We start from the raw sequence: 27971 nt of genomic DNA, 5'->3' as shown, positions 1-27971 counted from the left end.
ACAGATAGAACACATTAAAGTAAAAAAGGCAAAGTCCAGAACTTCCTTCCCCTGCAGTTTGTTTCATCAGCCACGAGTTTGAGCTTCCATTCAGCAGCAGAGATTTCATCCAGCGTTAAAGACAGATGGGAGACCCAGTGACAGAGTACACAGCCCGGCTTCAGCAGCAGGTGAGCCGCTGGGTTTTGCCGGGAGTTGCTGAGGTTTAGCTGCTAGGATAACCATCGCAGTGTGATGGATACCTGAATGCTACGCCGGATTTAATACAAAACTTCCCAAATTAACAGATTTCTTTTTATTATTTTTGAAATATTGCTTTTTAAAAATACTGAATTTACATTTTAGAAATAGTTGAACTCTGATTTAGGTTTCGGCATGTAACATTTTAATGAAATCAAGTTAGTAAAGGAAAAATGAAATTTTTTACTCTTTATTTAGTGCCATTCACTATGCAAAGTCGTAAAAAATGAAATGGTTTCAAGTGTTATAAAGATTTATCATAGATCATTTCCTTTCCGTTTTAGGTTTAAATAATAAATGTATTTAAGTAACATAAATACATCAGATACTGTGCGTTTTCAAGTTGGTATTTTTTATGGAAGGCCATTGGCGTCATCTGGTGGATTTAGCAGGAATTGTACCATCTGTATGAAAAAAAAACTGGTTATCGTTCAGATCTTAAAAGACTCCTAATCTATTTTTCTTTATGTTTTTTGTGTTTTAAAGGTATATTTTAAAACTGACAATCTAATACCAGGTTTTCCTATCTTTTGATAGTTATATGGGACATCTTTTGATTTGATTTCTTTCACAAATTTTTAATCTTAATTCTTACAGCATATAATGAGGGTCAGTCAGACAAGAAATTCAATGAAGCTGTTACCTCAACCTTTACACTTTGCTATGAAGTTTTATTTTGATTTCTGAGCGTCTAATCCAGCGGTTCTCTATCCTAGTCCTTAGGTACTACAGTCCTGCATGTTCTAGATTTCTCCTCTTTGCCAAACACCTGACTGGTGTAAAAGAACGAGGAACAGGACGGCACTTTACAGCAAAAGCCTATTCATGGTAGCTGCTGAGGATGTCATGCATTTGAATCGGATGATCTGCAACAAAGAGAGATCTAAAACATGCAGGGCGGTGGTACTTGAGGAGCAGGTTTGAGAACTACTGCTCTATTTCAAGTTCCGATGGGAAAAAAAGTATTTTTGGTTTTTACTCTGACAGGAACTCCTTTGTTAGTCTTTATAAAGGTATAATGCAGTGTTTATCCCCTTTGTTGTCTGCGATTTATTTTAAAGCATGACTAAAGTACATGACTAAATATTTCTAACAGGTTTTATTCTTTGGATCTCTTTCATTGACACCACCTTGGAAAAACACGCAGACATAATACATGCCAGACATATTTGGTAAATAGTAAATAAAATGCTGAATTTACATTTTCTGAATAGTTGGACTCTAATGACTTCGGCATGTTACCTGTGTTAAACATAATCTTCAATTATTTCTTTGATAAATTTACCAGAGTATTTAAGTTTAACTAAAAAAAAAGTTGCACTTTGAAGTGTTTGAAGAACAAAGCCATAAAATGTGCAATCACATTAGACTGACCTTTGACCCTTTGGTCAGATCCAAAGCGTAATGTTTTGAGGGAAAATGGACTCCCCACTTCATCCTGAACGCACCATCCTCACAATGAAACATAATGGAGGTTGCATCATGCTGTGGTTTGATATTGTTTCATTAGGAAAGTGAAGATGGATAATGATAAATGTATTAACGCTTGTCTCTGTGACTAAAAAAGCTTAAGGGAAATATATATATTTTAGGGTGTTTTAAAGGTTTAAAGGGTCATTTATCTTCTTTCGCCTTTTTTTGTTCAAGGAGCGGGAGATCCAGAGCCTGTCTGCAGAGATCGAGAGCCTGAAGAAGCCGCAGAACCTTGGGCCGTCGGCACGCTTGGAAGAGCTGCGGGAGGAAAACACCAAACTGAAGTACCGCCTCAATGTCATGAAGAGGGTGGGCGCCAGCTGGTCTTCCAGTTTAGCTGCTTAATGAGGTTTTAGTTAAAGTCGTTTTGACTCTGTTGGTTTTCACGTCTTTAGAGTCTTCAGGAGGATTCGACTCACTGCGGTGAATCCATGCTGAACATCAACCAGCGGCTGCAGGATGTTTTCGGCGAGGCCATCAGGACTGCCTACCCTGAGCTAGACAACCCGCCGCTGACGGTTACGCCCAACCAGCAGGCCAAGTTTGGGGATTACCAGTGCAACAGCGCTATGGCCATGGCTCAGGTACGTCTCTGCTGCTTTCCCTCTTATTCATTTAACATTTTTTCTTCTAAACACCTCATTTATAAGCTCCCAAAATACTAGTGATTCGACAGAAGAAAGATCACCATGTTTGTTTACAAATGAATCTCTTTGTTATCCAAATGGTCTGAACTGTTTTATTACAGATGCTGAAGGCGAAGGGGACAAAGGTGAACCCGAGGGAGATCGCTGAGAAGATCGTCCAGAACCTGCCCGATAACGAGCTCATCCAGAGGACGGAGATCGCGGGACCAGGTGGGAGCTGGACTACAGAACAGAACCACGCCATGGCACAAATGTTCTCTAGATTTAAAACATCTAAAATGCTTCTTTTAAGTAACTTTGATGTTAAATCTGCTTTGAAATTGTTAAACGGTTCTGAAACCCAAGTTAAATTTTTAACTAGTTCTTCTTTTAGTAAATGATACTTAGAACATGAACATTTGCTTTCTTTTTGTCTGAATTGAATCTCTAATTTTAAATTCTGTTTATTTTATTGTTGGTAATTTGGAAGAACAGGTCTACACACCTTTTAGGAGATGTATTCATGTAGTATAAGCTTATGAATTTAGAACCAGTTCCTGACTCTGGTCTGCAATTAAATTATGACCAAATGAGAAGACAAGGATGGAGAGGCGGGTTGGCGGTGCTCTTGAACAACAGATGGTGTCATGATGGTGGCTCTGTATAGGGTGAACTGACTGCACTGACCATGTTTTCAGGTGGACTTTTTCACTTAAAAATAGATTAAAACAACTTTTTACCCACTGATCACAGCAGATATAGCTTCCATTGTTACAGGCAAAGAAAGGATAGGGCAGCTCCGCCCAACGCGCATCAGACCCACTTTTTCCACCGCGCAGCTAGAGCAGCAGAGATGCTTCAGCAGGGGGTCTGAACTAAATTTGTACAAGCATTAGGGGTGGGTATTGCCAAAGAAGTCACGATGCGATTCTATCACGATGCATCACGATACTTCAATTATTGCGATGCATTGCAGTATTTTCTCCTCCATGTTTTGTTTTTGAATGACTCAGCACAGTATCCCACGGCCGGAAATGCTTGTGACACAAGGCAGCGTGCGTCAACACATTTGCAGCGACATCTACTGGACTGGAAGTGGTATTGCACTTGTTTTTGGCTGATGTTCGCCAACCATTCATGCAATTTTATTTATTCATTTTTTTAAATTAATAATCGATTCTTGGCATCAAGAATCGATGCAGTAGATCACGAAAATTAGAATCACGATGCATCATCATCACGATTATTTTGCACACCCCTAACAAGCATCAAAAATTAAGCAGCATGGGTGTTTTTGCTGCTCTTGCTTCTTTATTTGTGAACGTAGCATAACAGTGGCTAGCTTTCAGCCATGGCGTCCTGCAGGAGCATTGGGGGGTCGATTCGTTCATGTTTCACGGTACGCGCACGGGGGGAGGGACAAGCAGACGACCATGATTGATGTTTCATGGAACCAATAGTGTACAACGGGGCATGTTTTGTGGTTGGTGGATGTTACTCATTGATTTCTCACTGTAGCGGGAACCATTTGTTTTAGTTTCACTTTCAGACCTTCTATTTCACTGCTTGCTAAGCGGCAGTGGGGAGATCTCTAAGTCACATGTTAAAAAATGCGTCAGAAAAGATCTCCTACTGCACCTTTAAGTGAAAAGTTCCCAAATCACAAAGTATTTTAATGTTTTCCATGGTTCAAGTATCCAGCTGATATGTTAAAATGAGCCGACAGCAGATGGCAACGGTGTACAACATCGTCTATGTTTGCTGATGAAGCTCGGGTCAAACAATATTTTAAAGCTAAAAAAAAAAAAGAACCAAGTAAACGGCATCAGGATGAAAGCTTGGGTTAGATTGTTTTAATACGTCTGCCAAGGAGGTTCTGTCTTTAGGAGAGTCTGTTTGTCCGTCTGTATACCTCAGTCCGAGAAACAATCCAATAAATGCTCATGATGTAAATCACCGTCTGTATCCAGAATCTTTGTTTTTGAAAGATTTTGTGAATATGGGTAAAAATGAGTTACTTTGCAGAGATCTGCGCTCTATGAACACTTTTTTTGCTTTAAGATAAATATGTGTTATTGTTTTTAAGTTGTACTGTGTTCAGTTTTTCTAAAACCTGGTTTTGTTCATTGTTTTGGACCCGGTCTCATCATTCCTCTGCTCTCTGCTTTTCCTCCAGGATTTATTAACATCCATCTAAAGAAGATGTTTGTCTCCAAACTGCTGAACAACTTGCTGCTCAATGGCGTTCAGCCTCCGCCGCTTGCTACCAGGAAGAAGGTCAGCCCTCAAAATTTAAGCTTCATCTCTCCCCGCTGGTCTTTCATTTCTGGTTTTAGCCTTAAACAAACTGATGGACCTTTTTTTATGGGTTAATTCTCACCCGGTCGACGCATGAATGAACCACAGGAGAGATCCTGAAATCAAATAGTTCTTAAACAGACTATGCAATGACTTTAAATGACATGATCGCCTTTTGGCCAGTTGGATTTTAAATAGTTATGGATTGAAATTAAGATTCTGGGCTAAAACCGAAAACAAAAAAACTGCATTCATTGCTACGATGCACACTAACCTCACAAAGATCAAGGCATTGCTATAAATCAATCAAGTATCACAGTATTTATATAGAATATTGAGACTTTTGATAATAATGTTTACCTGACTGGATTGCTGAAAGCCTGTAAACATTAAACACGTCCTCCACAGACGGATTGGTGTCGGTTCCTTTTCTAGGTCACATTCAGAACATTCAGAATAGCGACTAAGATGTTTGGATTTCAGGTGATAAATTAAACCTGATGTGGAGAAACTCTGCAGATGCAAACGTCTTCAGCCGAATACCGAAAATGAACTATTAGGTCAGTTGGGCCATAAAGGCGACTGTTGTAGTAATTGCAGAAGTAAGATTTGCTGCATTGATGTTGCAAAGTAGAACAAAAAAAATCCTAAATATTAAGGAGGACTTGCAGAGTCTGGTTAATCTGAGAGGCTGGTTGCAGGTTTAATGCCTGCTGCAGCATTTAAGCGGTCTGCACCTGTTGATATGCTGAGAGGTGCATAAAGCATGGAGAGCCAGCACACAGATGATGGTTTGGCTATGGGGCAGCTGCATGGGGTGGAGGATTTCTCTTCAGCAGATATGGGGAGAAAATGTGGGAAAGAGAGGAAGGTTCTGGCTCAGATTCCTGAAGCACGGTGAAGTTGGCATCATCCTCGTCGCTGAGCCGACATTCACAGTCTGCTCCCTCATCCCGCATACTGTGGCTCTCATGGGGAGAAATAATATGCAAAGCAAACAGAAATGAATAATGTCCATCTTTTTCACCCATTGTCGCTAAATTAATGTTGCATAATTATAATTTTTTTGTCTAATTTTCAAGGCATTTTTTTAAAAGTAATCTTTTACACAAAACTGAAATCATTAGATGAAACTGGGCCTGCGATGCACGATTAATTTGGATCCAATTTAAATCCTTTTACTATTTTCTAACCTTTTATGATGAAGTGATTTCTATCATAATAATTGTTTTTATTGTATTAAATACTGACTGTCTTGTCCTCCAACATCTGTGCTTCTCGCCGCCCAGGTGGTTGTGGACTTCTCCTCTCCCAACATCGCCAAGGAGATGCACGTGGGCCACCTCCGCTCCACCATCATCGGTGACAGCATGTGTCGGCTGTTTGAGTTCCTGGGCTACGACGTCCTACGGTCAGCTCCCTGCTCTAGCCTCCTCTAACCTCAGCTGTCTGTGTGGCGGCGGCTCCTGGGGACGCCTCCGTTATCTGTAACGCTGTTTGTTGGCGTTGGCAGGCTGAACCACGTCGGCGACTGGGGGACTCAGTTCGGGATGCTGATCGCTCATCTGCAGGATAAATTTCCAGATTACCTGACCGTGTCTCCGCCCATCAGTGACCTGCAGGCCTTTTATAAGGTCAGTTCATGCTGTCGCTCTGGTTTCAGCTCACTCTGAGATAGAGCACATTTGCTTGTTTTTTTTTTCGATGTTTGGATATGCATATATTGTGGAGCAATTATTAAAATCCAAAGTGTGCCCCTGGATTAATTCCAAGACCTTCAGCCCTGCTGATAAAGGAGCTGATCACATGGACGATTTGTAATTTTACAGGTTCAGTTTATCACTAGCTTATTTCTTTTTCTTTCGCTGGATCATTTAGACTGACTTCAATTTCCTCGACACATTGTTATTTATTTTTTTTTTTTATAAAATAGTTTGAAAGCTCCAAAGCTTTCTTTTAAAATTACAAACGTCAAAAAACTCTTTTTGAGCTCTGTAATATATTTTGAGCTTTGTATTGTTCCTTTGACATGTTGCATTAATATATAACTAGGTAGGTTAAAAAGAAAAATGATATGGAGAAAAATGATATGGATAAAATTCCCTTAATGCCTCTGAGTATGTTTATCAGACTAATCGATAAAAGTTGAATACTTTGTGTTGCACCTCAAAGAAATATTGTGCAAGTTTTGTCCACTAGGGGGGCCTGTATGTTCCAGGTGTAGTGCCTCTGAAAGCAACTGGCAAAAACTACAGTGTAGTATATGGAAGAGGATTAGGGCCACTGAAAAAATAAAAAAGTTAACTGATTCTTAAATTTTATTTCAGTTTAATATGGGAAAAAATCTGACTTTTTTCTCAGAATTCTGTCTTTAATCTCAGAATTCTGGCTTTAATTTAAAAATCTGGCTTTAATTTCAGAATTCTGGCTTTAATTTCAGAATTCTGGCTTTAATTTCAGAATTCTGGCTTTAATCTCATAATTCTGGCTTTAATCTCAGAATTCTGGCTTTAGTCTCAGAATTCTGGCTTTTTTCTCAGAATTCTGGCTTTTTTCTCAGAATTCTGGCTTTTTTTTCTCAGAATTCTGGCTTTTTTTTCTCAGAATTCTGGCTTTTTTTTCTCAGAATTCTGGCTTTTTTTTCTCAGAATTCTGGCTTTAATTTCAGAATTCTGGCTTTAATTTCAGAATTCTGGCTTTAATTTCAGAATTCTGGCTCTAATCTAAGAATTCTGGCTCTAATCTAAGAATTCTGGCTTTTTTCTCAGAAATCTGTCTTTAATCTCAGAATTCTGGCTTTTTTTCTCAGAAATCTGTTTTTAATTTCAGAATTCTGGCTTTAATCTCAGAATTCTGGCTTTTTTCTCAGAAATCTGTCTTTAATCTCAGAATTCTGGCTTTAATCTCAGAATTCTGGCTTTTTTCTCAGAATTCTGGCTTTTTATTCTCAGAATTCTGGCTTTTCTTCTCTGAATACTGACTTGAATCTCAGAATTCCAACTCTTTTCCTATATTAAACTGAAATAAAATTGAAAAAACAGTTAACTTTTTTTATTCTTTCAGTGGCCCTAATCCTCTTCTGTAGTACCAACATTAAACAGTTATTGTTCTAAATTAAATCCTACATCAGAGAAACCAAATTATGTTTAAATAGGTTCAGAACCTTTAGCTCTCATAGGGGAGCAGGGGTGGAGGTAAAGAGGGGCAATGGGCACCCCTAGCCAATCATTGGCCACCCCTACAAGCTGATGATATTGGGGGAGTTCACCATCACTGGAAATGGACCAGAAGGTTGCAGCACTGATGCTGATATTTTTCAGTTCACATATTAACCAAAAATTGACTGCAGTAAATTTTCATAATCTGCTGCAAGTAAAGATGACAAAGATAGAGTTCTTGCTATTTTACAAATAAGCTTTTTTTTTTTTTTTTTTTAGGGGATATTTTATCTCTGCAGTCATCAAGGAGTCTTCTATATAATTAAAGATAAATAACCTCCAACTCATTTAATGTGTACATTATGTATAGCATAAGCATAGATTGATTTAAACGGCATCTTTGTATAGATATGTGGTTGGATTCTTTAGCAATGGTTTCATGAAAATCTGGTCTGTCTTCAGAGATTTATTAGATGTATATATAGATGTCATGCTTTGTTCATTTTCCTGTTGGTTTGCTGTGATCAGCATAGATTGACTGTAAACATTTTTTGGCACCTACTGGTTTTCGGCCACCCCTCAGTGCACATTGGTCTCTGCCTGGAGGGAAGTTCAGACTGCCAGCTCTGGGTTCCTGTTCCCCCTCTTGAATTAGGGATCACTATAGCAACCAGCATCTCAGCATTTTATTTTTGGAATAAGGTGTTGCTGCCGTGTCCCTCAGTTTAGATTTCCTCTCCTTGTTTTTGTCCACCAGGAGTCGAAGAAGCGCTTCGATGAGGAGGAGGACTTTAAGAAACGGGCGTACCAGTGCGTGGTCAGGCTGCAGAGCAAAGAACCCGACTTCATCAAAGCCTGGAACATGATCTGTGACGTTTCCAGGAGAGGTGGGACTTTGTAATGTAAACCGAATCGGATCGTTTACCAGGTTTTAGGATGAAATATAAAAAATAATTTAAAACTGTGGTGAAAAAGAAAAAGATTGAGGAAGTTTGAAAGATAGAAACTGACCTGAGGTCCTAAATAAATGATAGTTCAGCCAAGTTGTGCGGAAATTGATGGTTGTTGTTTCAGAGTTTCAGAGGGTCTACGACTGTCTGGACATCAAGATAATCGAGAGAGGAGAGTCGTTCTACCAGGACCGGATGACCCGGGTGGTGAAGGAGTTTGAGGAGAAAGGTGAGACGCTTTAATTATTGGATTCAATGCTGAACTCTCCTTACTGCTGACAGACCTAAGCATCCAGTTCACCTGGCGGGGGAGGAAATGACTCAATCTAGACCCTTTGAACTCCAAGTTCAGGTTTGTTTAGATCTGAAGCCGAAAAACAGTGAAAGAACCCAACTTCGAGTATAAAAGGTCAGATTGGTGCACCAGTTAGTTGTCAAACAGACTATCACCAGGTGCTGTTGAGAACTGTTGCTCCTCCAGATGCTGCTGGTTGTGAGTCGATCAGCTGAATGAGATTGAGGAGCGTTCAGAAACGCTGCTGGTTGTTTAAAATGAGGTTTATACACAGAATAGAACAAATGGAGGATAAAATAATGAATGAATGAGTTAAGAGGTTCTTGATCAGCCCTAGTAAGAGCAGGAACTTTCAGTTACTTGATTCCTGCTATTTTTCCCCCACTTCTTTTAAAACTCTCATACATCTCTCTTTGGCTCCTTTCGCTGCGTTTATCTTGTCCCATTATTCCTCAGGTCTGGTTCAGATGGACGAAGGCCGTAAACTCGTCTTTGTCCCGGGTCAGTCCATCCCACTCACTGTGGTGAAGTCCGATGGCGGCTACACGTACGACACGTCGGACCTGGCGGCGCTGCATCAGAGGCTCTTTGAGGAGAAAGCTGACGTCGTCATCTATGTGACGGACAGCGGGCAGGTGAGGAGTCCGGTCTTTACCTTCAGCTGTCAAACCATTCAACCTGCAGTGACTTAGAGTTCAGACCGTCTCCCATGTCCTCTGTGTGCTTTCCTCTCTCAGGGGACGCACTTCCAGGTGATCTTCGCTGCTGGACAGATGATTGGCTGGTACGACCCCCAGGTGACCCGGGTGGAGCACGCTGGCTTCGGGGTTGTGCTGGGAGAGGACAAGTGAGTCTATCTTGACCTCATACAGAGTTGTTGTTCAGAAATTTTCTAAAGTAATCTAATTGAAAAATTACTTGGAAATGGATTCATCTGGTCATTACTGTGAAGCTAAGATGGTATCAATAGGTTGTTAGGATCCATTAACATTCCATCATAATCCACTGATTTAACTGGTTAATAATGAAAAATGTTAATACTTGCTTACCGGCTTCCTCTAGCTGCTCACTGAGATAAAAGCTGTTCTTTAGAATCACGGCTCAGACCACGAGTCCAAGTCTTTAAAACACGTCTTTGCTCTGTCATTTTATTTCACTTAAAGGTGTAATGGAGGATTTTCCTGAAATTTTTGAAAGACCCGCCCTCTCTACTTAAAAGAAATTAATAAAAATGCACACTCACAACGCTGTACCCGCTCCTGAGAGGGAAGGCCTATTAAGCGCGCACAAGAGCGTGCATGAGCCCATTTCTCCTCGTGCACGCTCTGTTTAAAAGCTGCTGTTTGCATCGCTCATACAAGCTTACTTTCCAAAAGATTTGCAATTTTTTCACCATGTCAGACTCACGACCAGTAAGTGAAAATGGGGATGAGCACATAGGACGGCCTTATGATTGACAGTTAGGAGGACCGCTTATTTTGATGATCCACCTGGAAAAAGATCATCCTCCACTATACCTTAAGGTGTGTTCACACTCAGCGTGTTCTGGGCATCAAAGCATCTGATTTACATGTAAAAGTCATACGGGGGACGATGGAAGCAGCATCGAGAGGTCCCGCGGCGCATCAGAGTGTCTGTGCGGCGTGGCGTCAACGCAGAAGATTAGAAATCTGAACTTTGGCAGCTGGAGGCGGAGCGTCAGCCAATCAGAACATCTAATTTCGGGAAAGAAGGACACTACCTGCAAGCTGTTATTGTTTCTGTCTGGATATGAAAAATAAATCCATATCAGGGGGTTAAACTCCACAGGTTTAAAAAAATCCCCGAGAATGGATTGTTATGTAGAAGGAACAGAGATCTGATCATTATCACAGCACTAAAACATCTTTATGAACTATGGTGAAACAGTTTATAAATACCTAAATTAACCAAAAATGTTAAAATCTGCCAATGTAAAATATTGGATTTTATATCCTGATGATTGAAGTTTTTACCACAAACCTTAAAAAATCTTTCTATTCACTTCAAGCTGCTCTGAACTGCAGCAGGAAATCCAGCGGGGATTTCCAGCGCTGCCTCCCGGCGGTATGCTGGAGGTCTGGCGCTCTGAACAAGAACCGCATATTTTAGTAGGATCATAATCCTGATGAACTGATGCACAGAGGATGTTTGGAGGTGGACTCTCGCTTAAAAACATGGTAAAACTATTTATCCAACACCACAAAGTAAATAAAGCCATGATACACGATAAATGAAGCAGATACACATCCGGAGCGTCAAAGCATCTAAGCGTTTATTCATCTAAGTTTAGGTTTTTCCTCTCATCCGTCCGTCTTTGCATTAAGTCCTGAGCTCTGTGGGAATATTTGGAGCTAACTGGGAAGTTTCTATTTTTACCTTGATTTTTTTTTTTTGTATGTATATTAAAATTTTATATTAATTTATCTGAAAAATACAATTCTTTTAGTTTAAAAATATGTTGTGAGCCTTTATAAGAGCAGCTCAGTATAGCTAAGGTAGATTTCTTGATTTTCATTTATATCTAATTAATCATGTTGTCTGGTGAATATTAAGGATTAACCCTTTATTGAGCACTCAGTAAAATATATTTAGAAGATCAACATTTCAAGCTAAGCGTGTTATTGGAATCCAGGACAAGACCTTATTACCTTTGTAACATTAAAAAAATATGAATGTCAACGCGATAACAAGAAACACCAACTTGAGCGAATATATTAAGAAAAATAACAAAAGTGTTTCTATAAGAAATTCATGAAAAACACTCTGAGAGAGAAAGACACACATTTTTTTGGTACAACATAACCTTAGAGGCATTAATGCTGACACATTTTTTAGTTTATAAACCTAAATATAATTGTTAACTAGGCTTTTTAACTTTTTAATTTTCCAATTAGCTTTTTACCTTTTTTTATAGTTTTTTTTCCCAGTGACCAAAAACAGTAACTTGCCCTATAAAGGGTTATAGCTTTTGTTTGTGGGATTTAAGGAAATTATCACATCTCTCTGTTAAATGCTTGTATTTGTGGTTCGACTGATGTTTATTATTTGGTTGTTTCCTGTCCAGGAAGAAGTTTAAGACGCGATCTGGCGACACAGTGAGGCTGATGGACCTGCTGGAGGAGGGACTAAAGAGATCCATGGACAAACTGAAGGAGAAGGAGCGGGACAAGGTGAGATGAGCGGCATCACTACCAGCTGAAGGGTTTCTGGAAATGGTTCATGACTCCACGCCTTGGCTCCACCCCCAGCCAATCAGAGCTGTTCTCTATAATACGTCTTATTTATTTTTTTTACTTGCTGCACCAACAACACGTTGATCTGGAGCAGAGCGGATCGCTCAAACAGGAAGTCAGTTGAAAAGCAAAGGTGATCCAATCAAGTTAGGAAGGAAAAGACATTTTCTAGCGGCAAAGATACAATATTTCATTTCCACAATTGAAAATAATAGAAATCAGAGTTCAAACTTCCGCTTTCCATAATGTCAGTTTATCCACTGATCATTTTCAGCATTTGCTCAAAAAATTGAAAAAGATCCAATTTCATAAAAGCTGTTAAAAAAAGTAAGCTCAAGAATCTCCATCTGTTGCTGTTTTTCTTTTCAGATCATTCATCGTTTATAAATCATTCAGACTAACGGCTCAAACCTTTCCCCTCTGCTGGGATTGCTTTTGGGATGATGCTGGATGTTATTTCAGCCGCTCTTGTTATAGTTTGCATCAATATTTATAGTCAGATGTTAAAACTTTGATAAGCGGTCATTAAGTGAGCGCCCGGCCACCGTCCAGCGGGCAGCTCGTTATTTTAGCCTCCGTTTCTCTCCCTCCGATGCTGATTTTTTATTTTTTTTTATAGTAATGACCCGCTCGCTCTGTGGCAGCCGGTAATTCTTCCAGTCGAGCCAAACTGCAGGACTGAAGCGAGACCAGTAGTTTGGGTTTTATCTGCTGAGCTCGGCCCGCATGCATCACCCTCCGGGGTTCTTTATCTCCCTCCTTTTCCCTTCCTGAACTCACAGCTGCCCAGATGCTGCCTTTTTTACTCCCTGCAGCAGTTCCTCTTTTCATGGAATCTCTAAAATGTTTGTTGCTGCAGGTTTCACCCGACGAGTTGGTGGGAAGCTGGAGCCGATAGTCGTGCAGTCACCGGCGTAGTTCGGGATGCGTTACATCCTATTGATCATAACGAGAGTTAGCTTTCTGCTGTAAAAGTTGGCTGCAGCAGCTGATTTTCAGGGGAAATTAATCCCTCTAAACTTGATCTTCTCCCCATGGCATCTTGAAATCCCGCAGCGTTCTGCACGCTTCTCATCTTTCTGCCAAATAATCCTTTTTGATATCCAACAATAAAGTCAGATTCATGTCCTGAAGAAACATTTTCTTTTCCCGCAGCTGCAGGTTTAAAGGTCCAGTTTTCTTCCAGTCCTTGAATGCGTCATGAATAGAAACCAATATCAGAAAAATAAAGGCGCCTTTTTCCGTTTTTTTTTTTTTTTTTTTTTTTTTGCTGCATTTGTTGTTGAGTGAAGCTGCAGGAGGCCAAGGCTTCTCCTTTGACAGCTGGAGCTAGATGGTGCTAAAGAATAACATGGAACGACTTCTCCTGTTTGATTTTATGCTGCTAAACCAACTGTGTTGGCGGTAACCGTGAATATCGCCATGACGATATAAATTGTAGAGTGCCCAGTTTTTCCTTTCTTCTTTTTCCCATCTGTGCCTCCATCACTCTGTGACCTGTAGCCTTTTTTTATTTTGCAGTCATTTGTGTCCAGTGAGCATCTGCTGCCCTGAGACCGTCCATCTGGCTCAATATTATAATAGAAAGAAAAATGCAGTCTCATAACTTGGAATATAAAAGCCAACAATTACAGCACATGATCCTTTGAGATGTAGCTATTACCCTCTGATGTGTTGGAGATACACCTGCCTTCCCATCCGCCATGTTGATTAACCTCCTTAAAGGAGTTTCTTTTTTCCTTTTCATTGCCTCGGCTCATTACTCCTTTGCTTTTGGCTTCGTTTCCTTTTCACTGTTTTTTAGAATTAGAGTTGTGCCTGTTTTGGTTTTAGAAATGAAAAAAATAAAGGAGAGTGGCAACATTTCTACACTAGTGCTGTATATTTTAATGCTCTTTAATTAAGAATATTACCTTTTGCTAAATGTTAATAGATTTTTTTTCTCACCACTGTGTGAATATTTTTAGATTGCTTCCATAATTCTTTAGGGCTCTGATTGGGACATTTATCCCAGTTAAGTGCCAAAGCATTGAGCTGTCTTTATTCAGATCTTTCTATAGAGCCAGTGTGTTTTTTATTGTTGGTATTCTGACTTCTAAGTATATTTAGGAGAAGTTTTCTGCCACTATCCTGTTTAACTTGCTCCTCAGTGAATTTAGACTAAAGGTTCTGTTCTGTAATGTGGAAAAATTGGCCTATTTTATGCTTTTAAAATGGTCCTAGGCTGCGGTTTGACCAAACAGTTTAATCCAGCAGCTGCAACAAGGAAATCAGGCCTGTTTACCTGAACCGGTGAAGCAGCTGGAAGCTGCATGAAAAATAATCCTGTAAGCCGGTCGTATTCGAATGAGTTTCAATGCAAAGAAAAACTCCTGGGTTTGAATTTTATCCGTCGTACTTTGAAGCCGTCTGATGTCCCCGGTTTTTCTGCGTGAGAAGCTTTTCCTCAGTACAGTGAATATGAAACCTCTGAATGTGTCACGGTGCCTTTAAAGCACAATAAATCATATTTCCCAGGAAGCTGTGACCTGCTGACTGAAGGACAAACCTATAGTGGTTTATAAGATCTGAGTTGGTTTATTGAATTACCCTGAAGAAGGACCTCTGTGGACTCAAATCCATAGACTAACTTCAGTTTAAGTTTGAAAAAAGAAGCTCATACAAAGACGAGAGGAGCTGCTGTGTGTATATATTATTCTGAATGAAATAACTTTCTGGGATTAAAGTGGAGGAAATGCTGTTGGAGATGAACTAACGGGGTTCCCTCCTGAAATAAAAGGATCCTGCTCTGTGGTTAAAAAAATAATAATAGTAAAAATGCTGAAACATACTGAAATTCTTCTTGATGGAGAAAAAAATATCCTTCAACTTTTGTTTTTACTTTAGACCTCACTTTACCCAAATCTGCATTTAATTAGATTAGATTAGATTAGATTAGATTAGATTAGATTAGATTAGATGAGCTTTATTGATCTCACAGTGGAGAAATTCACTGGTCACATATTGGCATAGTAATTAAAGAAGGTGCAAACGAGGAGGAAAAAGGTGCATTAAGAATAAACAATATATATACAGTATATCAAGATAAATAAGAATGATGGTGCAAGTGTACATGTATGAAAAACAAAATAAAAATAAGAAATAAAAAAAAAAATACAAGGGAGTAGCGCAGAGATTTGAGGTGACATATGTACAATCAGGATGGCTTATATACAGGTGGATTTACTTTTACATTAAAGTGTAGTAAGTAAGGGGCAACGGTGAGGTAGTAGTATGACTATTATTTTCACATATATTGCACAGAATATTCTAATTGATCTAATTGCTAAAGCATTTAAATTTTGCAATCTTCTTAAATGTAAAATCTATTTGTTTTAATGCAATAAGGTAAGCCTTAAAAACCTTTTTAACATGTCTGGATCTCAGTCATTTATGGAAACCAATTCCTTCGTAGTGTTCATTAAAATACTGCTGCTGAAGTGTATTGTTAAAGTGTTTTTTGTGTATCATATAACCCTTTACCTGTGGCTGAAAAACCCATTTAAAACCGGGAACAAGCAGCTTTTAGGGGCAATGGGGACAGCTCACTGACGCGTGTCAACACGGGTCAAATGACCCGCGTTAAAACCACCTCGGCTCTGATCGCAATGCGGGGGGGGACACCAGACCCGTGTTGACCTGCTGACTATGAGATACCATGGAACTAATAAGCCGAAACTACTGTTTGTTTGGATAAACATGGAGCAGCTCTGGTAAAAGATAGTGAGAGAGATAATAATAAAGAAAACAACCTACTCTCTGGCTCCTGTCCATGTTGCACGCTTAATTAGGGGTGTAAATCACATCCATCATGGCGATTTCCTGACCCAACGATTCAATTATTTTCGATACTCAAGAATACACCACGATACGATTCGATTCCATTAATTGGTTTTCTTTTTTTTTTTTCTTTAACACCTTACAGGCTAGACAATGTTTCAAATTTGAAATAAATCAATGAAAGCTGTAATATCGTTATGCATTTTATTTGAGAAACAACAGCAAATAACAGAAGTAGAAAAGTTGCACTCCACTTATTCCTATTAAAACCTCATTCACTGAAAAATAATAATACCCCTGCGTTATAGATTCTGAAAGGCCTTGCATCAATAAATACTGCACAAAATCAGTGCAATGAGAGCAATGCAATACCTCGGCTCCAGACGTCCCCGCCCCCTCCACAGACGCTCCGCTGCACCTCCCCCAAATTATAGCTGACCGCAAACAGTGCCGCAGACAGGAGGTCGGCTTGTTTTGTTTTTATGACCTAAATTGTGGAAAATAGCTCGTGAAGTTTGACCCGCTAGAAGATAGAGGTGTGCGAGAATGCTGGGAGCCTTTTTCCACTTGGATCTCCCCTCTTTTTGGCCCTCATGTCCCTCCGTCGTCGGACTAAACTCGCCCCCACTTCCTCACCGCCTCGGCCGTATCTAGACCCACAGCGTGTAGCACAGACCACGCTTCAATATTGAGCTTAAATCATAAATCAAAAATGTCAGTGTCAAGCTTACTGCGACCGCTGCTGTAAGAGTATAACCAGGAAGCGAGGTAGGAGGGCTAGATAGGTTTAGCGCCACCGCAGCACGGGAGGGAGAATTACATCCAGGAGCAAATGGATAAAAATAGACCGGAGGAAAAATAAAACATGAATCGATTATCTTGAGGACGCATCGATGCATCGGATCGTCAGCTGCATCAATACCAAACGATTATTATTTACAACCCTCCTTAATCTCCATTTTTCTAAGAGCTCTGATCATCAGAGCACATTAAATGATCTGGATGTTTAATGCTGTTATTAATGAAAGTGGGTATAGCGGCAGATTTGTGGCGTTTAACTCCACTATGCCTTTTCGTAAACTTTATGCCTCAGAATTAGACTAAAACAACTGAGGATTTAGGGAATTTGAGACTGAGGTCCAAAACCCCTTTTGATATGAGAAGAGAGGAGGAACCCTGAAAAACTGGAAGAAGAAAAGGAGCAGCGTTAGGCGTGCAGGCAGAGGTTCTTGGCGGCCCGTCTGGAGTCGGTTTTAATGAGGTTCAGTTAGCAGATGGTAGACTTGGGCACTGACCCAGGCTGTGAGCAGGCTGCCCAAGTTTAGGTGGGCCTGCAGGGAAACTGCTGGCATCAGTCTGCATGCATACTTCTTCTCAGCATCAGAAATTGGCTGCTCAGCTGGAAATTGCTTAGTGTTGATGTTGCGCCCAGAGCTCCAGGTAAAACCTAACCAGGTCAGCGTCTCTTTTTTTTTTTTTTTTTTTTTTGTTCTGTTTCCTGATAATTTGAGCTTTGAACGCAAACACCTGAACATCAGACTGGCATTATTCAAAGCCACGCCCCTCTAGGTATCCCTGTCGTTTTACACAGAGGCATCGAAGCCCCCAGTAGGATGAAGGTCTGGTCACTACTAGGCCCTTTGAAAGAGACAACAGTCGGAGGATTCCCGCCTGTCCGAAGCTGAAGAGACGTGACCCAAACCAGGCTGTTTGTAGCGGTGATTCCAACGACTTCTAGCCAGAATCACTCAGCCTCCTGCACAAACTCAGACACACTGAGCCTGTTTTATGAAACGCAGCCCAACTGATTTAAATGCTTTTAACTGAAAGTTAGCAGAACTGATTTACAGCCAAGTAGATCCTGTTGATCACTGCTTTGTTCAGCTACTCATGAGTTCAGCAGCAGTTCATTGTCTTTTCCTTCTTTCAAACCTTAAATAATTAAATGATTGAGCCTCTAAATGCTTCAGGTTAAGCACGTTTGAAGGGTTTTGACCCGACAGGCAGCATTAAGCCATGTTCTGCTATTTTTTATGCATACTCCCATTAATTTGTCGGTGATAAAGAGACTACAGGTCCTGCAGGGGGGAAAGAATTGCAGCTGCTGATTGGTCAGGTGTGGACTGGTGGACAGGTGGTGCCGCGTCAGTTGTCTTTAAAGCCTGTTCTTAAGATCTTCAATGTTATTTTTTTTTACATTTCTCCTGTTTGTCAATGACGGCAACTAAGAACAAGCAGAAAAAAATGTTTATTACACATGAAGTTTAAGTGAAGAGTGTTTTTAAGCCTCTTTAATACATCATCAGGATGTATTTGAAGGCCTAACAGGAAGCAGTCTGCCTTCGGTCATTTAAGGACATCTAAACATCTGACTGACTGATCAGAGGGTCAATTATAAACATTCTCCTCACAAACCAGCTCCTTACAGTAAAATTAATTCTCTTCTTCTGCTACTGAAGATTTGCCTTATTTTCAGCAGAGAAAATAAAAGATATCAATTATGAATGAACTTGTAGCTTCCAGAGGCGTCGGATCCCCTTGAGTTGGGTTAAAGATTCAGCAGCATCATTACCGACTTTTTTTGTTTCTGGGTAGAAATGAAGGTTAACCTTGAATTCTCACTTTTTTAGTTTAGAAAATGTCTGTTTTCTGCTCTTTTTTTCCATTGCTCCGGATCATTAGTCAGCAGCTTGAGAAGCTAATGAGAATATTTTTGATTTTTAAACAACTAAAATGTAACATTTTACATCAGCTTTATGATTTCAATGCTAAAGCTAATCCTGAGCTAGGTGTTGCTAAATTAAAAACGCTGTATTTGTTTCCTTCATGTGCCTCCTGAACTTAAAGGGTCATATATTCTCAGTGTGAAGAGCGATGTTGACATTCCCACTAACTACATTTTCAGATGGAATAGAAATAGCTTTTTTTTATCTTGTTGGATGTCCAACCTAAATTAGAAAATTCACCAGATATAAAAACATATTAAGTTGCCTCAAAAGGCTTAATTCGCTCGCAGCTAAAGAGCAGTTTCTCATATTCACTGCCTGTTTGAGGCGTCATTCCTTGTTGTCATGCAGAACACTGCTGCAGCAAGGCGCGGCGTCCCATAAGAGGCGAGGATCGCCCCAGAAATCAATGACTCTGCATTTTTCTGCGAGTCTTTCATTCGATGTTTCGTCTTCTATCTTGTCTGGTTAAATCTTGTCTTGTCACAGGGTCTCCTCGGTCCGTTCTGCTTGACTGAAGGTTTTCATTTTCCAGCTGCTCTCATTTTAATCCTCCTCTTGGCTCCCCGTGGTTTCGGACTCAGATTAGTCGGTTTAATCTCTGCCTCGGGTTCAGTGACTCTGCTGCCTGCTTTGACTCGTACAGGGAGAAACTCTTGTCTTCAGTTTTTATCAGCTGATGGTGATCATCTATTTTATTCACTCCAGGATCTTAACTCCTCTGCTTGAACTGTGTCTCTGCAGGTGCTGAGTCCAGAGGAGCTCATCAAGGCCCAGAGAGCCGTGGCTTTTGGCTGCATTAAATACGCCGACCTGTCTCACAACCGCATCAACGACTACGTCTTCTCCTTTGACAAGATGCTGGATGACCGGGGCAACACGGCAGCTTACCTGCTCTACGCCTTCACCCGCATCAGGTGACCTTCTCACATCTTCTTTCCCGCATTTTTATTTAACCCATAAGGTCTTTAAAAAGGGGAAGCAAAGGGTTTTGTCTCCTTGATGTGCAGGCAGGTTAAAAGGCCCACAGGCTGCTTTAAAAACCACAAACTGCGCTATTTTGAAATCAGAACGTCACAACTAATTTTGCAAAGACGCTACTGAACCAAAATGGCTGCTTCTCTTCTTTCTTTATTAGTAACATCAATTAAGGAATAGATTAAACACTCTCCAAAATATTTATTTTTCTGGCTTATCATTAAGTGATATTTAGTTTAATTTAACCTTGAAGTGCATATTTTCAGCCATCAACAGGACAGATGCATCAAAAGGAACAAAAAGGAACCAACACAGGGGAGGAGAAAATAACTATAATCTACTAACAGAATGATTTTACTGCTCAGATGAAGCTTTCAGTTTTTCTTTAACAGAAAAACCAGACAAATGCTTTGCTCTAAATGGTTAAATAACAGCTCCTGGTTTATTTTTATACTTTTCAGTGTAATGTTGACTAGTTGGTAAAGTTTCTCTCATAAATGACCTCCAATTGAGGTCAGCTGGTAGATTCTGGTTGGGATTAAAAGGGTCAAACAAACTGGCTATTTTTCTCAACATGCAGAATAATGGAAAAGACCGTAAGTTTGGGAAAATCCTTTGCGTTCATTTTCTAAACGGCTGTAGGTCTGAAGCTCATGATGTCCCAGGTCTTTCTGAGCCCACCGTCCGTCATGTCTGAGATGTTCCTCTGCTGAAACGCACTGGGATTAAATGTCAACATCACCTGTGAGGACAATGGGTGTGAAGTGGTTAGCCAATAAATGGAAAATAAAAACAGAGATAACAAAATACAAATAAAATATATTATAATTCTGTATGAAAGAACATATTATACCCTTTTTTCCCTCCAATCTGCAAAGAAAAACTGCAATAAATAAATTTCTTCCAAAAGCTCATATTCCAGCTTGCTGAATTAAAATTTTACCACATTAGTGAGGTGCATGCAGCTCTGATACAGCTTTTATGCAAAAATAAAAGTTCTAAATAATGTTATCATAATGATTAGGTATAGACTATTTTTTTTAGACCTTGGAAATCCAAATGGAGGCGACGTCTCCTCTTAGTTCTGTGTTGCTTTGATAAGCATGGAGTCGGGAGGCGTTGATGGATCCAGGGTAGAAAAGGAAAGCTGTTATCCTGGCTGCCAACCTGCACGTTCATTCCAGGACTCCTGGCATTTCCTGCTGTCCTGGATTTCATGCCTGGAAGGACTCAGACTCTGCTGGAGCATTTGGATAAATCTGTGTTTATCAGTACATCTAAAGTTCTAAAAAGTAGAATCTTAAACTTTTTTTCCTTTTTTTAGATAACCTCCCAGCTCATCTAGTATACTTTCATTACCTGTATCAGATCCTCCTCGCTGGCTGCTTGTGGCAGAGGATTAGTCTCTGGGGCGTTCCTTATCCCACGTATCGAGCGTTAGGGTCTCCTGGATGTTGATCCCTCTAACTCTCTGGCCTCCCAGAGATGTTAGAATCAGGATAGCAGCAGAGATCGATCCTCGGCTTGTTTTTTTTTCTCAGCAGGGAGAGGTGAGGAGCCTCACTTAAGAGGATTTGTCAGTCAGTTGCACACTTGCAGTGGGTGACTGAACCACTCATCAGACACAAAGGTTAAAATCCTTAAATCTAATCAGAACGTTTTTCAGTGGAAAAACAATATCTGTACATTTCCATTTATGCTGAGTGATGGAAGTTTCCGTCTGTTTCAGCGTAGAAATAATAATCTTCTCTTCCTGTTTCCTCCCATCAGGTCCATCGCCCGTCTGGCTAACCTTGACAAGGCGACGCTCAGGAAAGCAGCGGAGACCACAGAGATCCTGCTGGACCATGAAAAGGAGTGGAAGTTGGGGAAGTGCATCCTGCGCTTCCCTGAGATCCTGCAGAAGATCCTGGACGACCTGCTGCTGCACACGCTGTGCGACTATCTGTACGAGCTCGCCACGACCTTCACAGAGTTCTACGACAGCTGCTACTGTGTGGAAAAGGACCGGCAAACAGGTGAGCCTCCATAAAACCCCTTAAAGATGCCTGATTCCAGGTTTTCTATCAAACTGTCCAAATCTTGTTAGTTTGTTCATCCTTCCGTCATTCAGCGTGTCCGCTGGTTAATCTGTCCCTCCAGTTTTTTCTAAATCGGTCCATCTGTTAGCGCCTCTAATCAGCTGCTGTCCTCTGTCTAGCTGTCCATTTGTCGATCGGTTCATCCTCCTGTTTTTGTAGCTCCTCCCATTAAGCTGTTCATGCTTCCCTGCAAGCTGCAAAACCCAGTTTTCTATTTATTTTTAACCAATTTACGCTGCCTCTTGCGCTGCTGTGAACTCGGCAGCGAACAGTCAATCGCTCTAATCAATGAGGACCTTTAAACCGCCTCCATACGGTGCAGTGAGCCGACGCTACGCCGGCAAAGCTCGTTTAGGACGGCCACCAAAGCCAGATCGCAGTATAAACACAGGAAATGCAGATTTTTCTAAATAATTTACTACAGATCCCTATATTTGGTGAAATACAGCTTCCCTGCATTCAAAAATGAAAAATTAAGAAGTTTTAGTTGTTTTGGTCTGTTACCTTTATTCCAGACTTTTGTTTTATTCTGTTGTGGAGAGTTCTGCACTGAAAAAAAATATGCAATCGCTTTTGGCATTTGATATTTAGTTAGTTTGATACAATTCTTTCATGTCCTACCTTGCTAACATGAAACAATTGTGTTAAAGTAACTAAATACGATTAAGTAAATGCCAAAAACGGCTGTGTTATTTTTATCACTGTGCATTCAAATGATCATATCTTCCTTAATACTGTATTTTGCTTTATTTTAACTTAATTTAACTTAATACTTTTTTGCCCTGTAAGCTGTTGGTAACCTTAATTTCCGGAAGGAGTCTTCCCAAGGGATCAATAAAGTTCTGTCTAAGTCTAAGTTTTAATTCCCACAAGTTTGACGTCACTGAAAGAGACTCCAGAATGATCTGTGAATAACTCAAAGCAGGCCTGGTTAGACATCTATATGGTTTTCCTACGTTGCGTCTCTTGACATATGCCAACTAAGGAATAATAAGTGCAGAAAAGCTGCAGATGTCTTTTACGGGCTTCATTCCTGTCTTTTAATAATTAACATCATTTTCTGTGTTACCAAAAAAAAGAGAAAGTTGGTTAAATGTAGAGCGACTACAAAAAAAGAAGGAAAGCAGGAGAGAGTTCAGAATTTAAAGCAACTTTTCGGGGGTTATTTATTGTTGCTGTGACAGAAAAGCCCAGAGCTACAGATCTCTGTCGTCCATTTTCAAAAGATCTTTGAACTTTCCATAGCTGTTCGGTTTTAAAAATAGATGCTTTAGTGTTCTGGAAGTGAGTCTGCAGATAGAGGTCTCATTCTGATAGGGCTGTGACTAAAAGCTGTGCGCCGTATGTTGGTCCTTCTTCCTGGAAGCGTTTCATCCCTGCCGTGCTGGAGTGCAAGCACTTAAGGCTTAGAGTTGATTTATTATGCTAATTCTCATTGCACAGGCTGTAACTCTAGAAGGAGCGTCTTCTTTTGACACTTTAACTCTATTTGGAAACAATTAGTATGCTTTTATGATAAACATGAGCATAAAATACTCCTCATTTCGTTTTTGCTTCATGGCGGGGCTTAATATATATGATGTGAGTTAATAGAGAAATAAACCAAAATGTAGAAATTCAGTTAAAGGTCCCATATCCTGCTTTTTGTGAGCCTATGTAAGACATATGTTTGGTTAAATATTGTCATCGACACTAGAGTATTAATTTGTTATGAAAAAAGTCTTTGGATGCTGCCATTTAATTACCCTATTATCCTGGTGATTAGCCTTTGCTTTAGGAAGTCCGAAGAAAGTCTCAGACCTCGCTGAGACATCAGTTACACTATTTACACTCTCCCTCTGAAACCCATCCGTACCGAGTTCGGACCGAGCTTGGATCAGTTAACTGGGCCAGGCTTGGTTCTTACGACCATTTACACGTCACGCTAGAAGGGTTCCTTGCTCTCAAGTCGAGAATTACACAAACAAAAACGACGGCGCCCATAACATTCAGGAACTTGCGTGCCTGGATAGCGTCCTCTGCCCAAATTACAATAAGAGCCTTGGTCTCTGTATCATCCTAGGTTGCACCACGCTCTTTTGATGCCATTTATTTAGGGATGCACGATATAATCTGCCCCCTATCGGTATCGGCCTTTAAACTGAATATCGGACATCGGCCACCGCACCGATATTTAACCCGATATTTGATCAGCTTCTGAGTTTCTAATGTCTAAAAAAAAAATACTACTTCTTCTTCCTCAAAAACTTTTATACAGACTTAAAAACTTCTAAAGACAAGGGAAAAAATATTGATACATTAAAATATCCCAATATCTTCAAATGCTGATATATTGCCATTTAAAAACACCATATCAATCTCTTTTACTAATTAAATATTGATATTTGTCATCGTTATGCTACGAAATCCCCCGAAAATTCACAAAATTTTGCCATATTTTTATATGTTCATATATTGACGCGGTATCGATCTATTTAACTAACAAAATCTCACAAGAATTTGCAAAATATCACGAGAGTTTGTAACAAAACGATGAAATTTCACGAGATTTTGAAAGTAAAATAGATCGATACTGCATTTTTAAAAATCAATTTGATATCAGCATATGAAATATATTTGAGTATATTATTTTTCAAAGTGTCAGAAATGGATAACAAAACTGCTATTTCAATGACTACTTATTTTTGTCCAGCTTTAACATCGGTATCGATATCGGTTATCGGCTACATGAGTTTTAAAATATCGGCATATCGGATATCGGCCAAAATCCCAATATCGTGCATCCCTACATTTATTGTTATTAGGCTGAGAAGAAGTTCATGTTATGAAAAGGTGAAGAGATCTGCGAATTGTGAAGTCGGACATGTCGGGAAAAAATGCAAAATGATCAGCTGATTGTACATAGGAGATGACGCAGCTGAGCCTTACTGTTGAACTAGTACTAGATTTATTGTGGTTCAATTGCGTTCCATTGGCACTCAACAGTTATCTCGGTTACCGTGCTCGGACCGTTCTCGGCACGGTTTCAAAGGGGTAGTGTAAATGGGGCTTAAGTTCTAAAAGAGCCACCTGGACTCAACTTAGAGCAGAAAGAGTTTTTGTTTTCTTCTACTGTTACAGTCAAGGTAAGTGCTTCCTGGAGGGGGCGGGTGATCTGAGAGCAGAATTCATTGTTTCTCAAACATGCGTCAATCAAGCAAAATAAGATGGATTTTAATGAAGAGCAATACAACTTTGTCAAAATTTAAAGGGTTGACTTTTGCATTATTTAGGCTCTTTAAAAAGTTTACAAGAAATTAGTTTTCTGATAATTTTCATGGTTTCTGTGTTTGTGAGATTTTAAGGCCGCACTTTATTTCTTTTCTATGCCGTTGACGTTTCTACCCCCGCGTGGCACATCTCATAATCTTCTCAGGTTACGTTTGATCTGTTGTTTTTTAATCTTCTTGATAGAAACATGTTTGTTTCTCCACCCTAACCTCACCATCAGTAGGTTAGACAGTGAGGTGTCTGTTCAATAAAAACATCTAATTTGAATGACTGTTTTGCCTGCTTGTATTAATGGCTTAGCTGTAAGAAAAGATTGAGATATGTTTACAAATAACCGTATTAAACACGATAAGCCCCTGTACCACCAAACCAATCATGGGTCCAAATGGAGCTTATATCTTTAAGCCGTACTTCTTTTCACAAACCAGATAAAACTTTATAGTTGTATTTTGTGGTTTGGTTTAAAAAAAATGCAGGAAAGTTTCTCTTCCCTTTTCTGTCTCTTCTAAAAACAGCCAGCCAGAGCAGCTGTCCAAAAGATTTACATCCGTTCATCTCTGCCTTTAATTACTTTTTCCCTTAGTACTTTTCATGATTCATATAAGCCCTTTTTTTTTTGCCGGCTGGAGTAAATAAACACACAAAGGCGATATTTTGTTGTGTAAACTTGAGCTGGGAGGACGACTGAGCATATCGTAGGGGTGAACATTTCATATGAATGCTAAAATGAATAAATAAATGTTAAAATATTTACTTTCTGTAACTGCCGGCAATCAACGTAAAACAGCTACAGCATCGGGGGTCTGTTTTAATAAACTGGTTTTCAGAAAAGTTTCCCTTATTTCAGGTTTAGAAAACTAAGAATTTACAGTTCCACAAAGACAGTTTTCTCAATCTCTGATTCTGTTGCCATAGTAACATTCTCCCCAAAGCTAACCTGGTCGGGAGCAGGTTTTGTTCAGTCCTCTGTCTCCGCTCTCCCTACTAGGGCTGGGTACCGAACTTCGGTACTTTTATGGTACCGACCGAAATGCTTCGGTTCTACAGAGTATCGAAACATGCCTCGTCTTTCGGTACCAAGTTTCGGTGATTGGCTGGAACACTTAAGGTGATTGCGTCATCCAGGAAAAATACACAGGTGGTCACGCCTACAGCCAGGGTTCATGTGTATCTTTTGTGAACTGGTTGCAGCGTCGCGGAACCCCTTTAAAATGCCCCCCAGGTCAAAAGTGCGGCTTCACTTTATTAAGACTGATGCTAATAGTGCACAATGCAATACATCGTGCACGGAAATAATTTAAGAGCAGAAAGTCGCTCTGTGTTTGACTGCAAGAAGAGCGGACCGCAGCCAGCGCGACCATCCTCCTCTCAGCAGCCCGTGGGCAGAGCAAAGCCAGAGCGGAGTGAATCATGCTGCTTTCAAACTGGACGCAGCAAGAGCAGCAAAATCACGTCTGCTGCTTCCTTTTTTGCTGCTTGTACCAGCTTCTGACGCGCTGCTGAAGAAGCTTTGCTGCTCTGGCTGCGCGGTCGCAAAGTGGGTCAGACGCGCGTTGGGCGGAGCTACTCTATCCTTTATTTGCCTTGCAGCTATATTTGCTGTGATCAGTGGGAATAAAGTAGTTTTATTATGTTTTTAAGTGGGAAAATCCACCTGAAAACGTAATCAGTGCAGTCAGTTCATCCTGCCTTCAATATTTCTGTCGGAGCCGCTCAGACCCCCCCCATACCAGCGGTGCGCTGTCAGTAGGATCCCGGGCTTGTTTGTCAGACATGGTAATTTTTCTAAAGGAAAACTGCAAAGTAAAAAGGTCCTCACAATGTAACAGTGAATATTAGACACTGAATTATTTATTTTTTTATGTAAGAGGAAAAATGTAAATGGAAAAACAGAGCTTAAAATAAAACTCAAGATTTGTACTATTTTATGTTGTGTAATTTTCTTTTTTTTCGAATTGATATTATAAAACTGGTATCGAAAAAAGTATCGTTCAGGAACCGGTATCGAAGTGAAGGTATCGGTATTGGTACCGGAACCGAAATTTTTTTAACAATACCCAGCCCTACTCCCTACAGCCATTTAGTTAGATTTTTTTGTCCTAGTTTTGTGGATAAAAAAAAAAATTATTCACTTGATCCGTTAAACCCATTAGGTTTTGAATACAAACATTTTGCGTCTGTTTGATAAGCATCTTATTAAACAATGATCAGCGCTTTTTAACAGAATTTAATATTTATAGGAAGAGGATGCTACAACTCGGTTGAAACGATATGAGATTTGTTTTTGCTTTGTTTAATATAAATAACATGCTCATTTTTAAACGTATTTATTTTTACAGTACATAAAAAACTACTGAAATTATTTTCAGATGGACAAATAGATAAATAGATTCATCAATTCTGCTCCACTGACTCGTGTTTTGCTTCTTTACACTTTTCTCCAAAAAACAGATGAGCTTTTCTGATCAGCAGATCTAATAAAACAACAGAAAACTCAGTTTGTGATTCTGTTTTCCTGCAGGTGAGGTGATCAAAATCAACATGTGGAGGATGCTGCTGTGCGAAGCCACAGCCGCCATCATGGCCAAAGGCTTCGACATCCTGGGCATCAACCCTGTTCAGAGGATGTGATTCCACTTTAGGAAAAAAAGGATCTCTGACACTTGAACCGCAGGACTGTAATTTCTCCTTTAATGTATCAAATTAAACCATGAAAAGAGAGAGTTTGAGTCTGGTTCATTAAATATCATCAGATGTGAAGGATTTTTTTTAAATAAAGGACCATTCTGAAACCCAAACTTTC

General features: G+C 39.9%; 1 protein-coding gene across 1 annotated transcript; it reads left to right on the top strand.

Annotated features, from left to right (window-relative positions):
* The first annotated feature begins 12 nt into the window (after positions 1 to 12).
* On the top strand, positions 13 to 27810 carry rars1 (arginyl-tRNA synthetase 1). The gene is made up of 15 exons (XM_038295816.1): positions 13 to 170; positions 1888 to 2022; positions 2109 to 2297; positions 2462 to 2570; positions 4516 to 4616; positions 5927 to 6045; positions 6148 to 6271; positions 8553 to 8682; positions 8870 to 8974; positions 9497 to 9675; positions 9778 to 9887; positions 12126 to 12231; positions 19584 to 19756; positions 21588 to 21835; positions 27690 to 27810. The coding sequence occupies exons 1-15, from the start codon at positions 126 to 128 to the stop codon at positions 27797 to 27799; spliced, it is 1983 nt and encodes a 660-aa protein (XP_038151744.1). The 5' UTR covers positions 13 to 125; the 3' UTR covers positions 27800 to 27810.
* Positions 27811 to 27971: the final 161 nt, after the last annotated feature.

This window comes from Cyprinodon tularosa, unplaced genomic scaffold (genome assembly GCF_016077235.1).
Source record: "Cyprinodon tularosa strain WSP-4 unplaced genomic scaffold, ASM1607723v1 ctg36, whole genome shotgun sequence".
In the NCBI taxonomy this organism is placed as follows: domain Eukaryota; kingdom Metazoa; phylum Chordata; class Actinopteri; order Cyprinodontiformes; family Cyprinodontidae; genus Cyprinodon; species Cyprinodon tularosa.
The sequence above is the reverse complement of the archived record's forward strand: the minus strand, read 5'-3'. Positions and strand labels throughout refer to the sequence as shown.

Coding starts and splice junctions, on each gene's coding strand:
- rars1 (XM_038295816.1), top strand. CDS start 126: ATGGGAGACCCAGTGACAGAGTACACAGCCCGGCTTCAGCAGCAG. Junction 6,272..8,552: donor ACCTGCAGGCCTTTTATAAG/GTCAGTTCATGC, acceptor TTTGTCCACCAG/GAGTCGAAGAAGCGCTTCGA. Junction 12,232..19,583: donor AGGAGAAGGAGCGGGACAAG/GTGAGATGAGCG, acceptor GTGTCTCTGCAG/GTGCTGAGTCCAGAGGAGCT.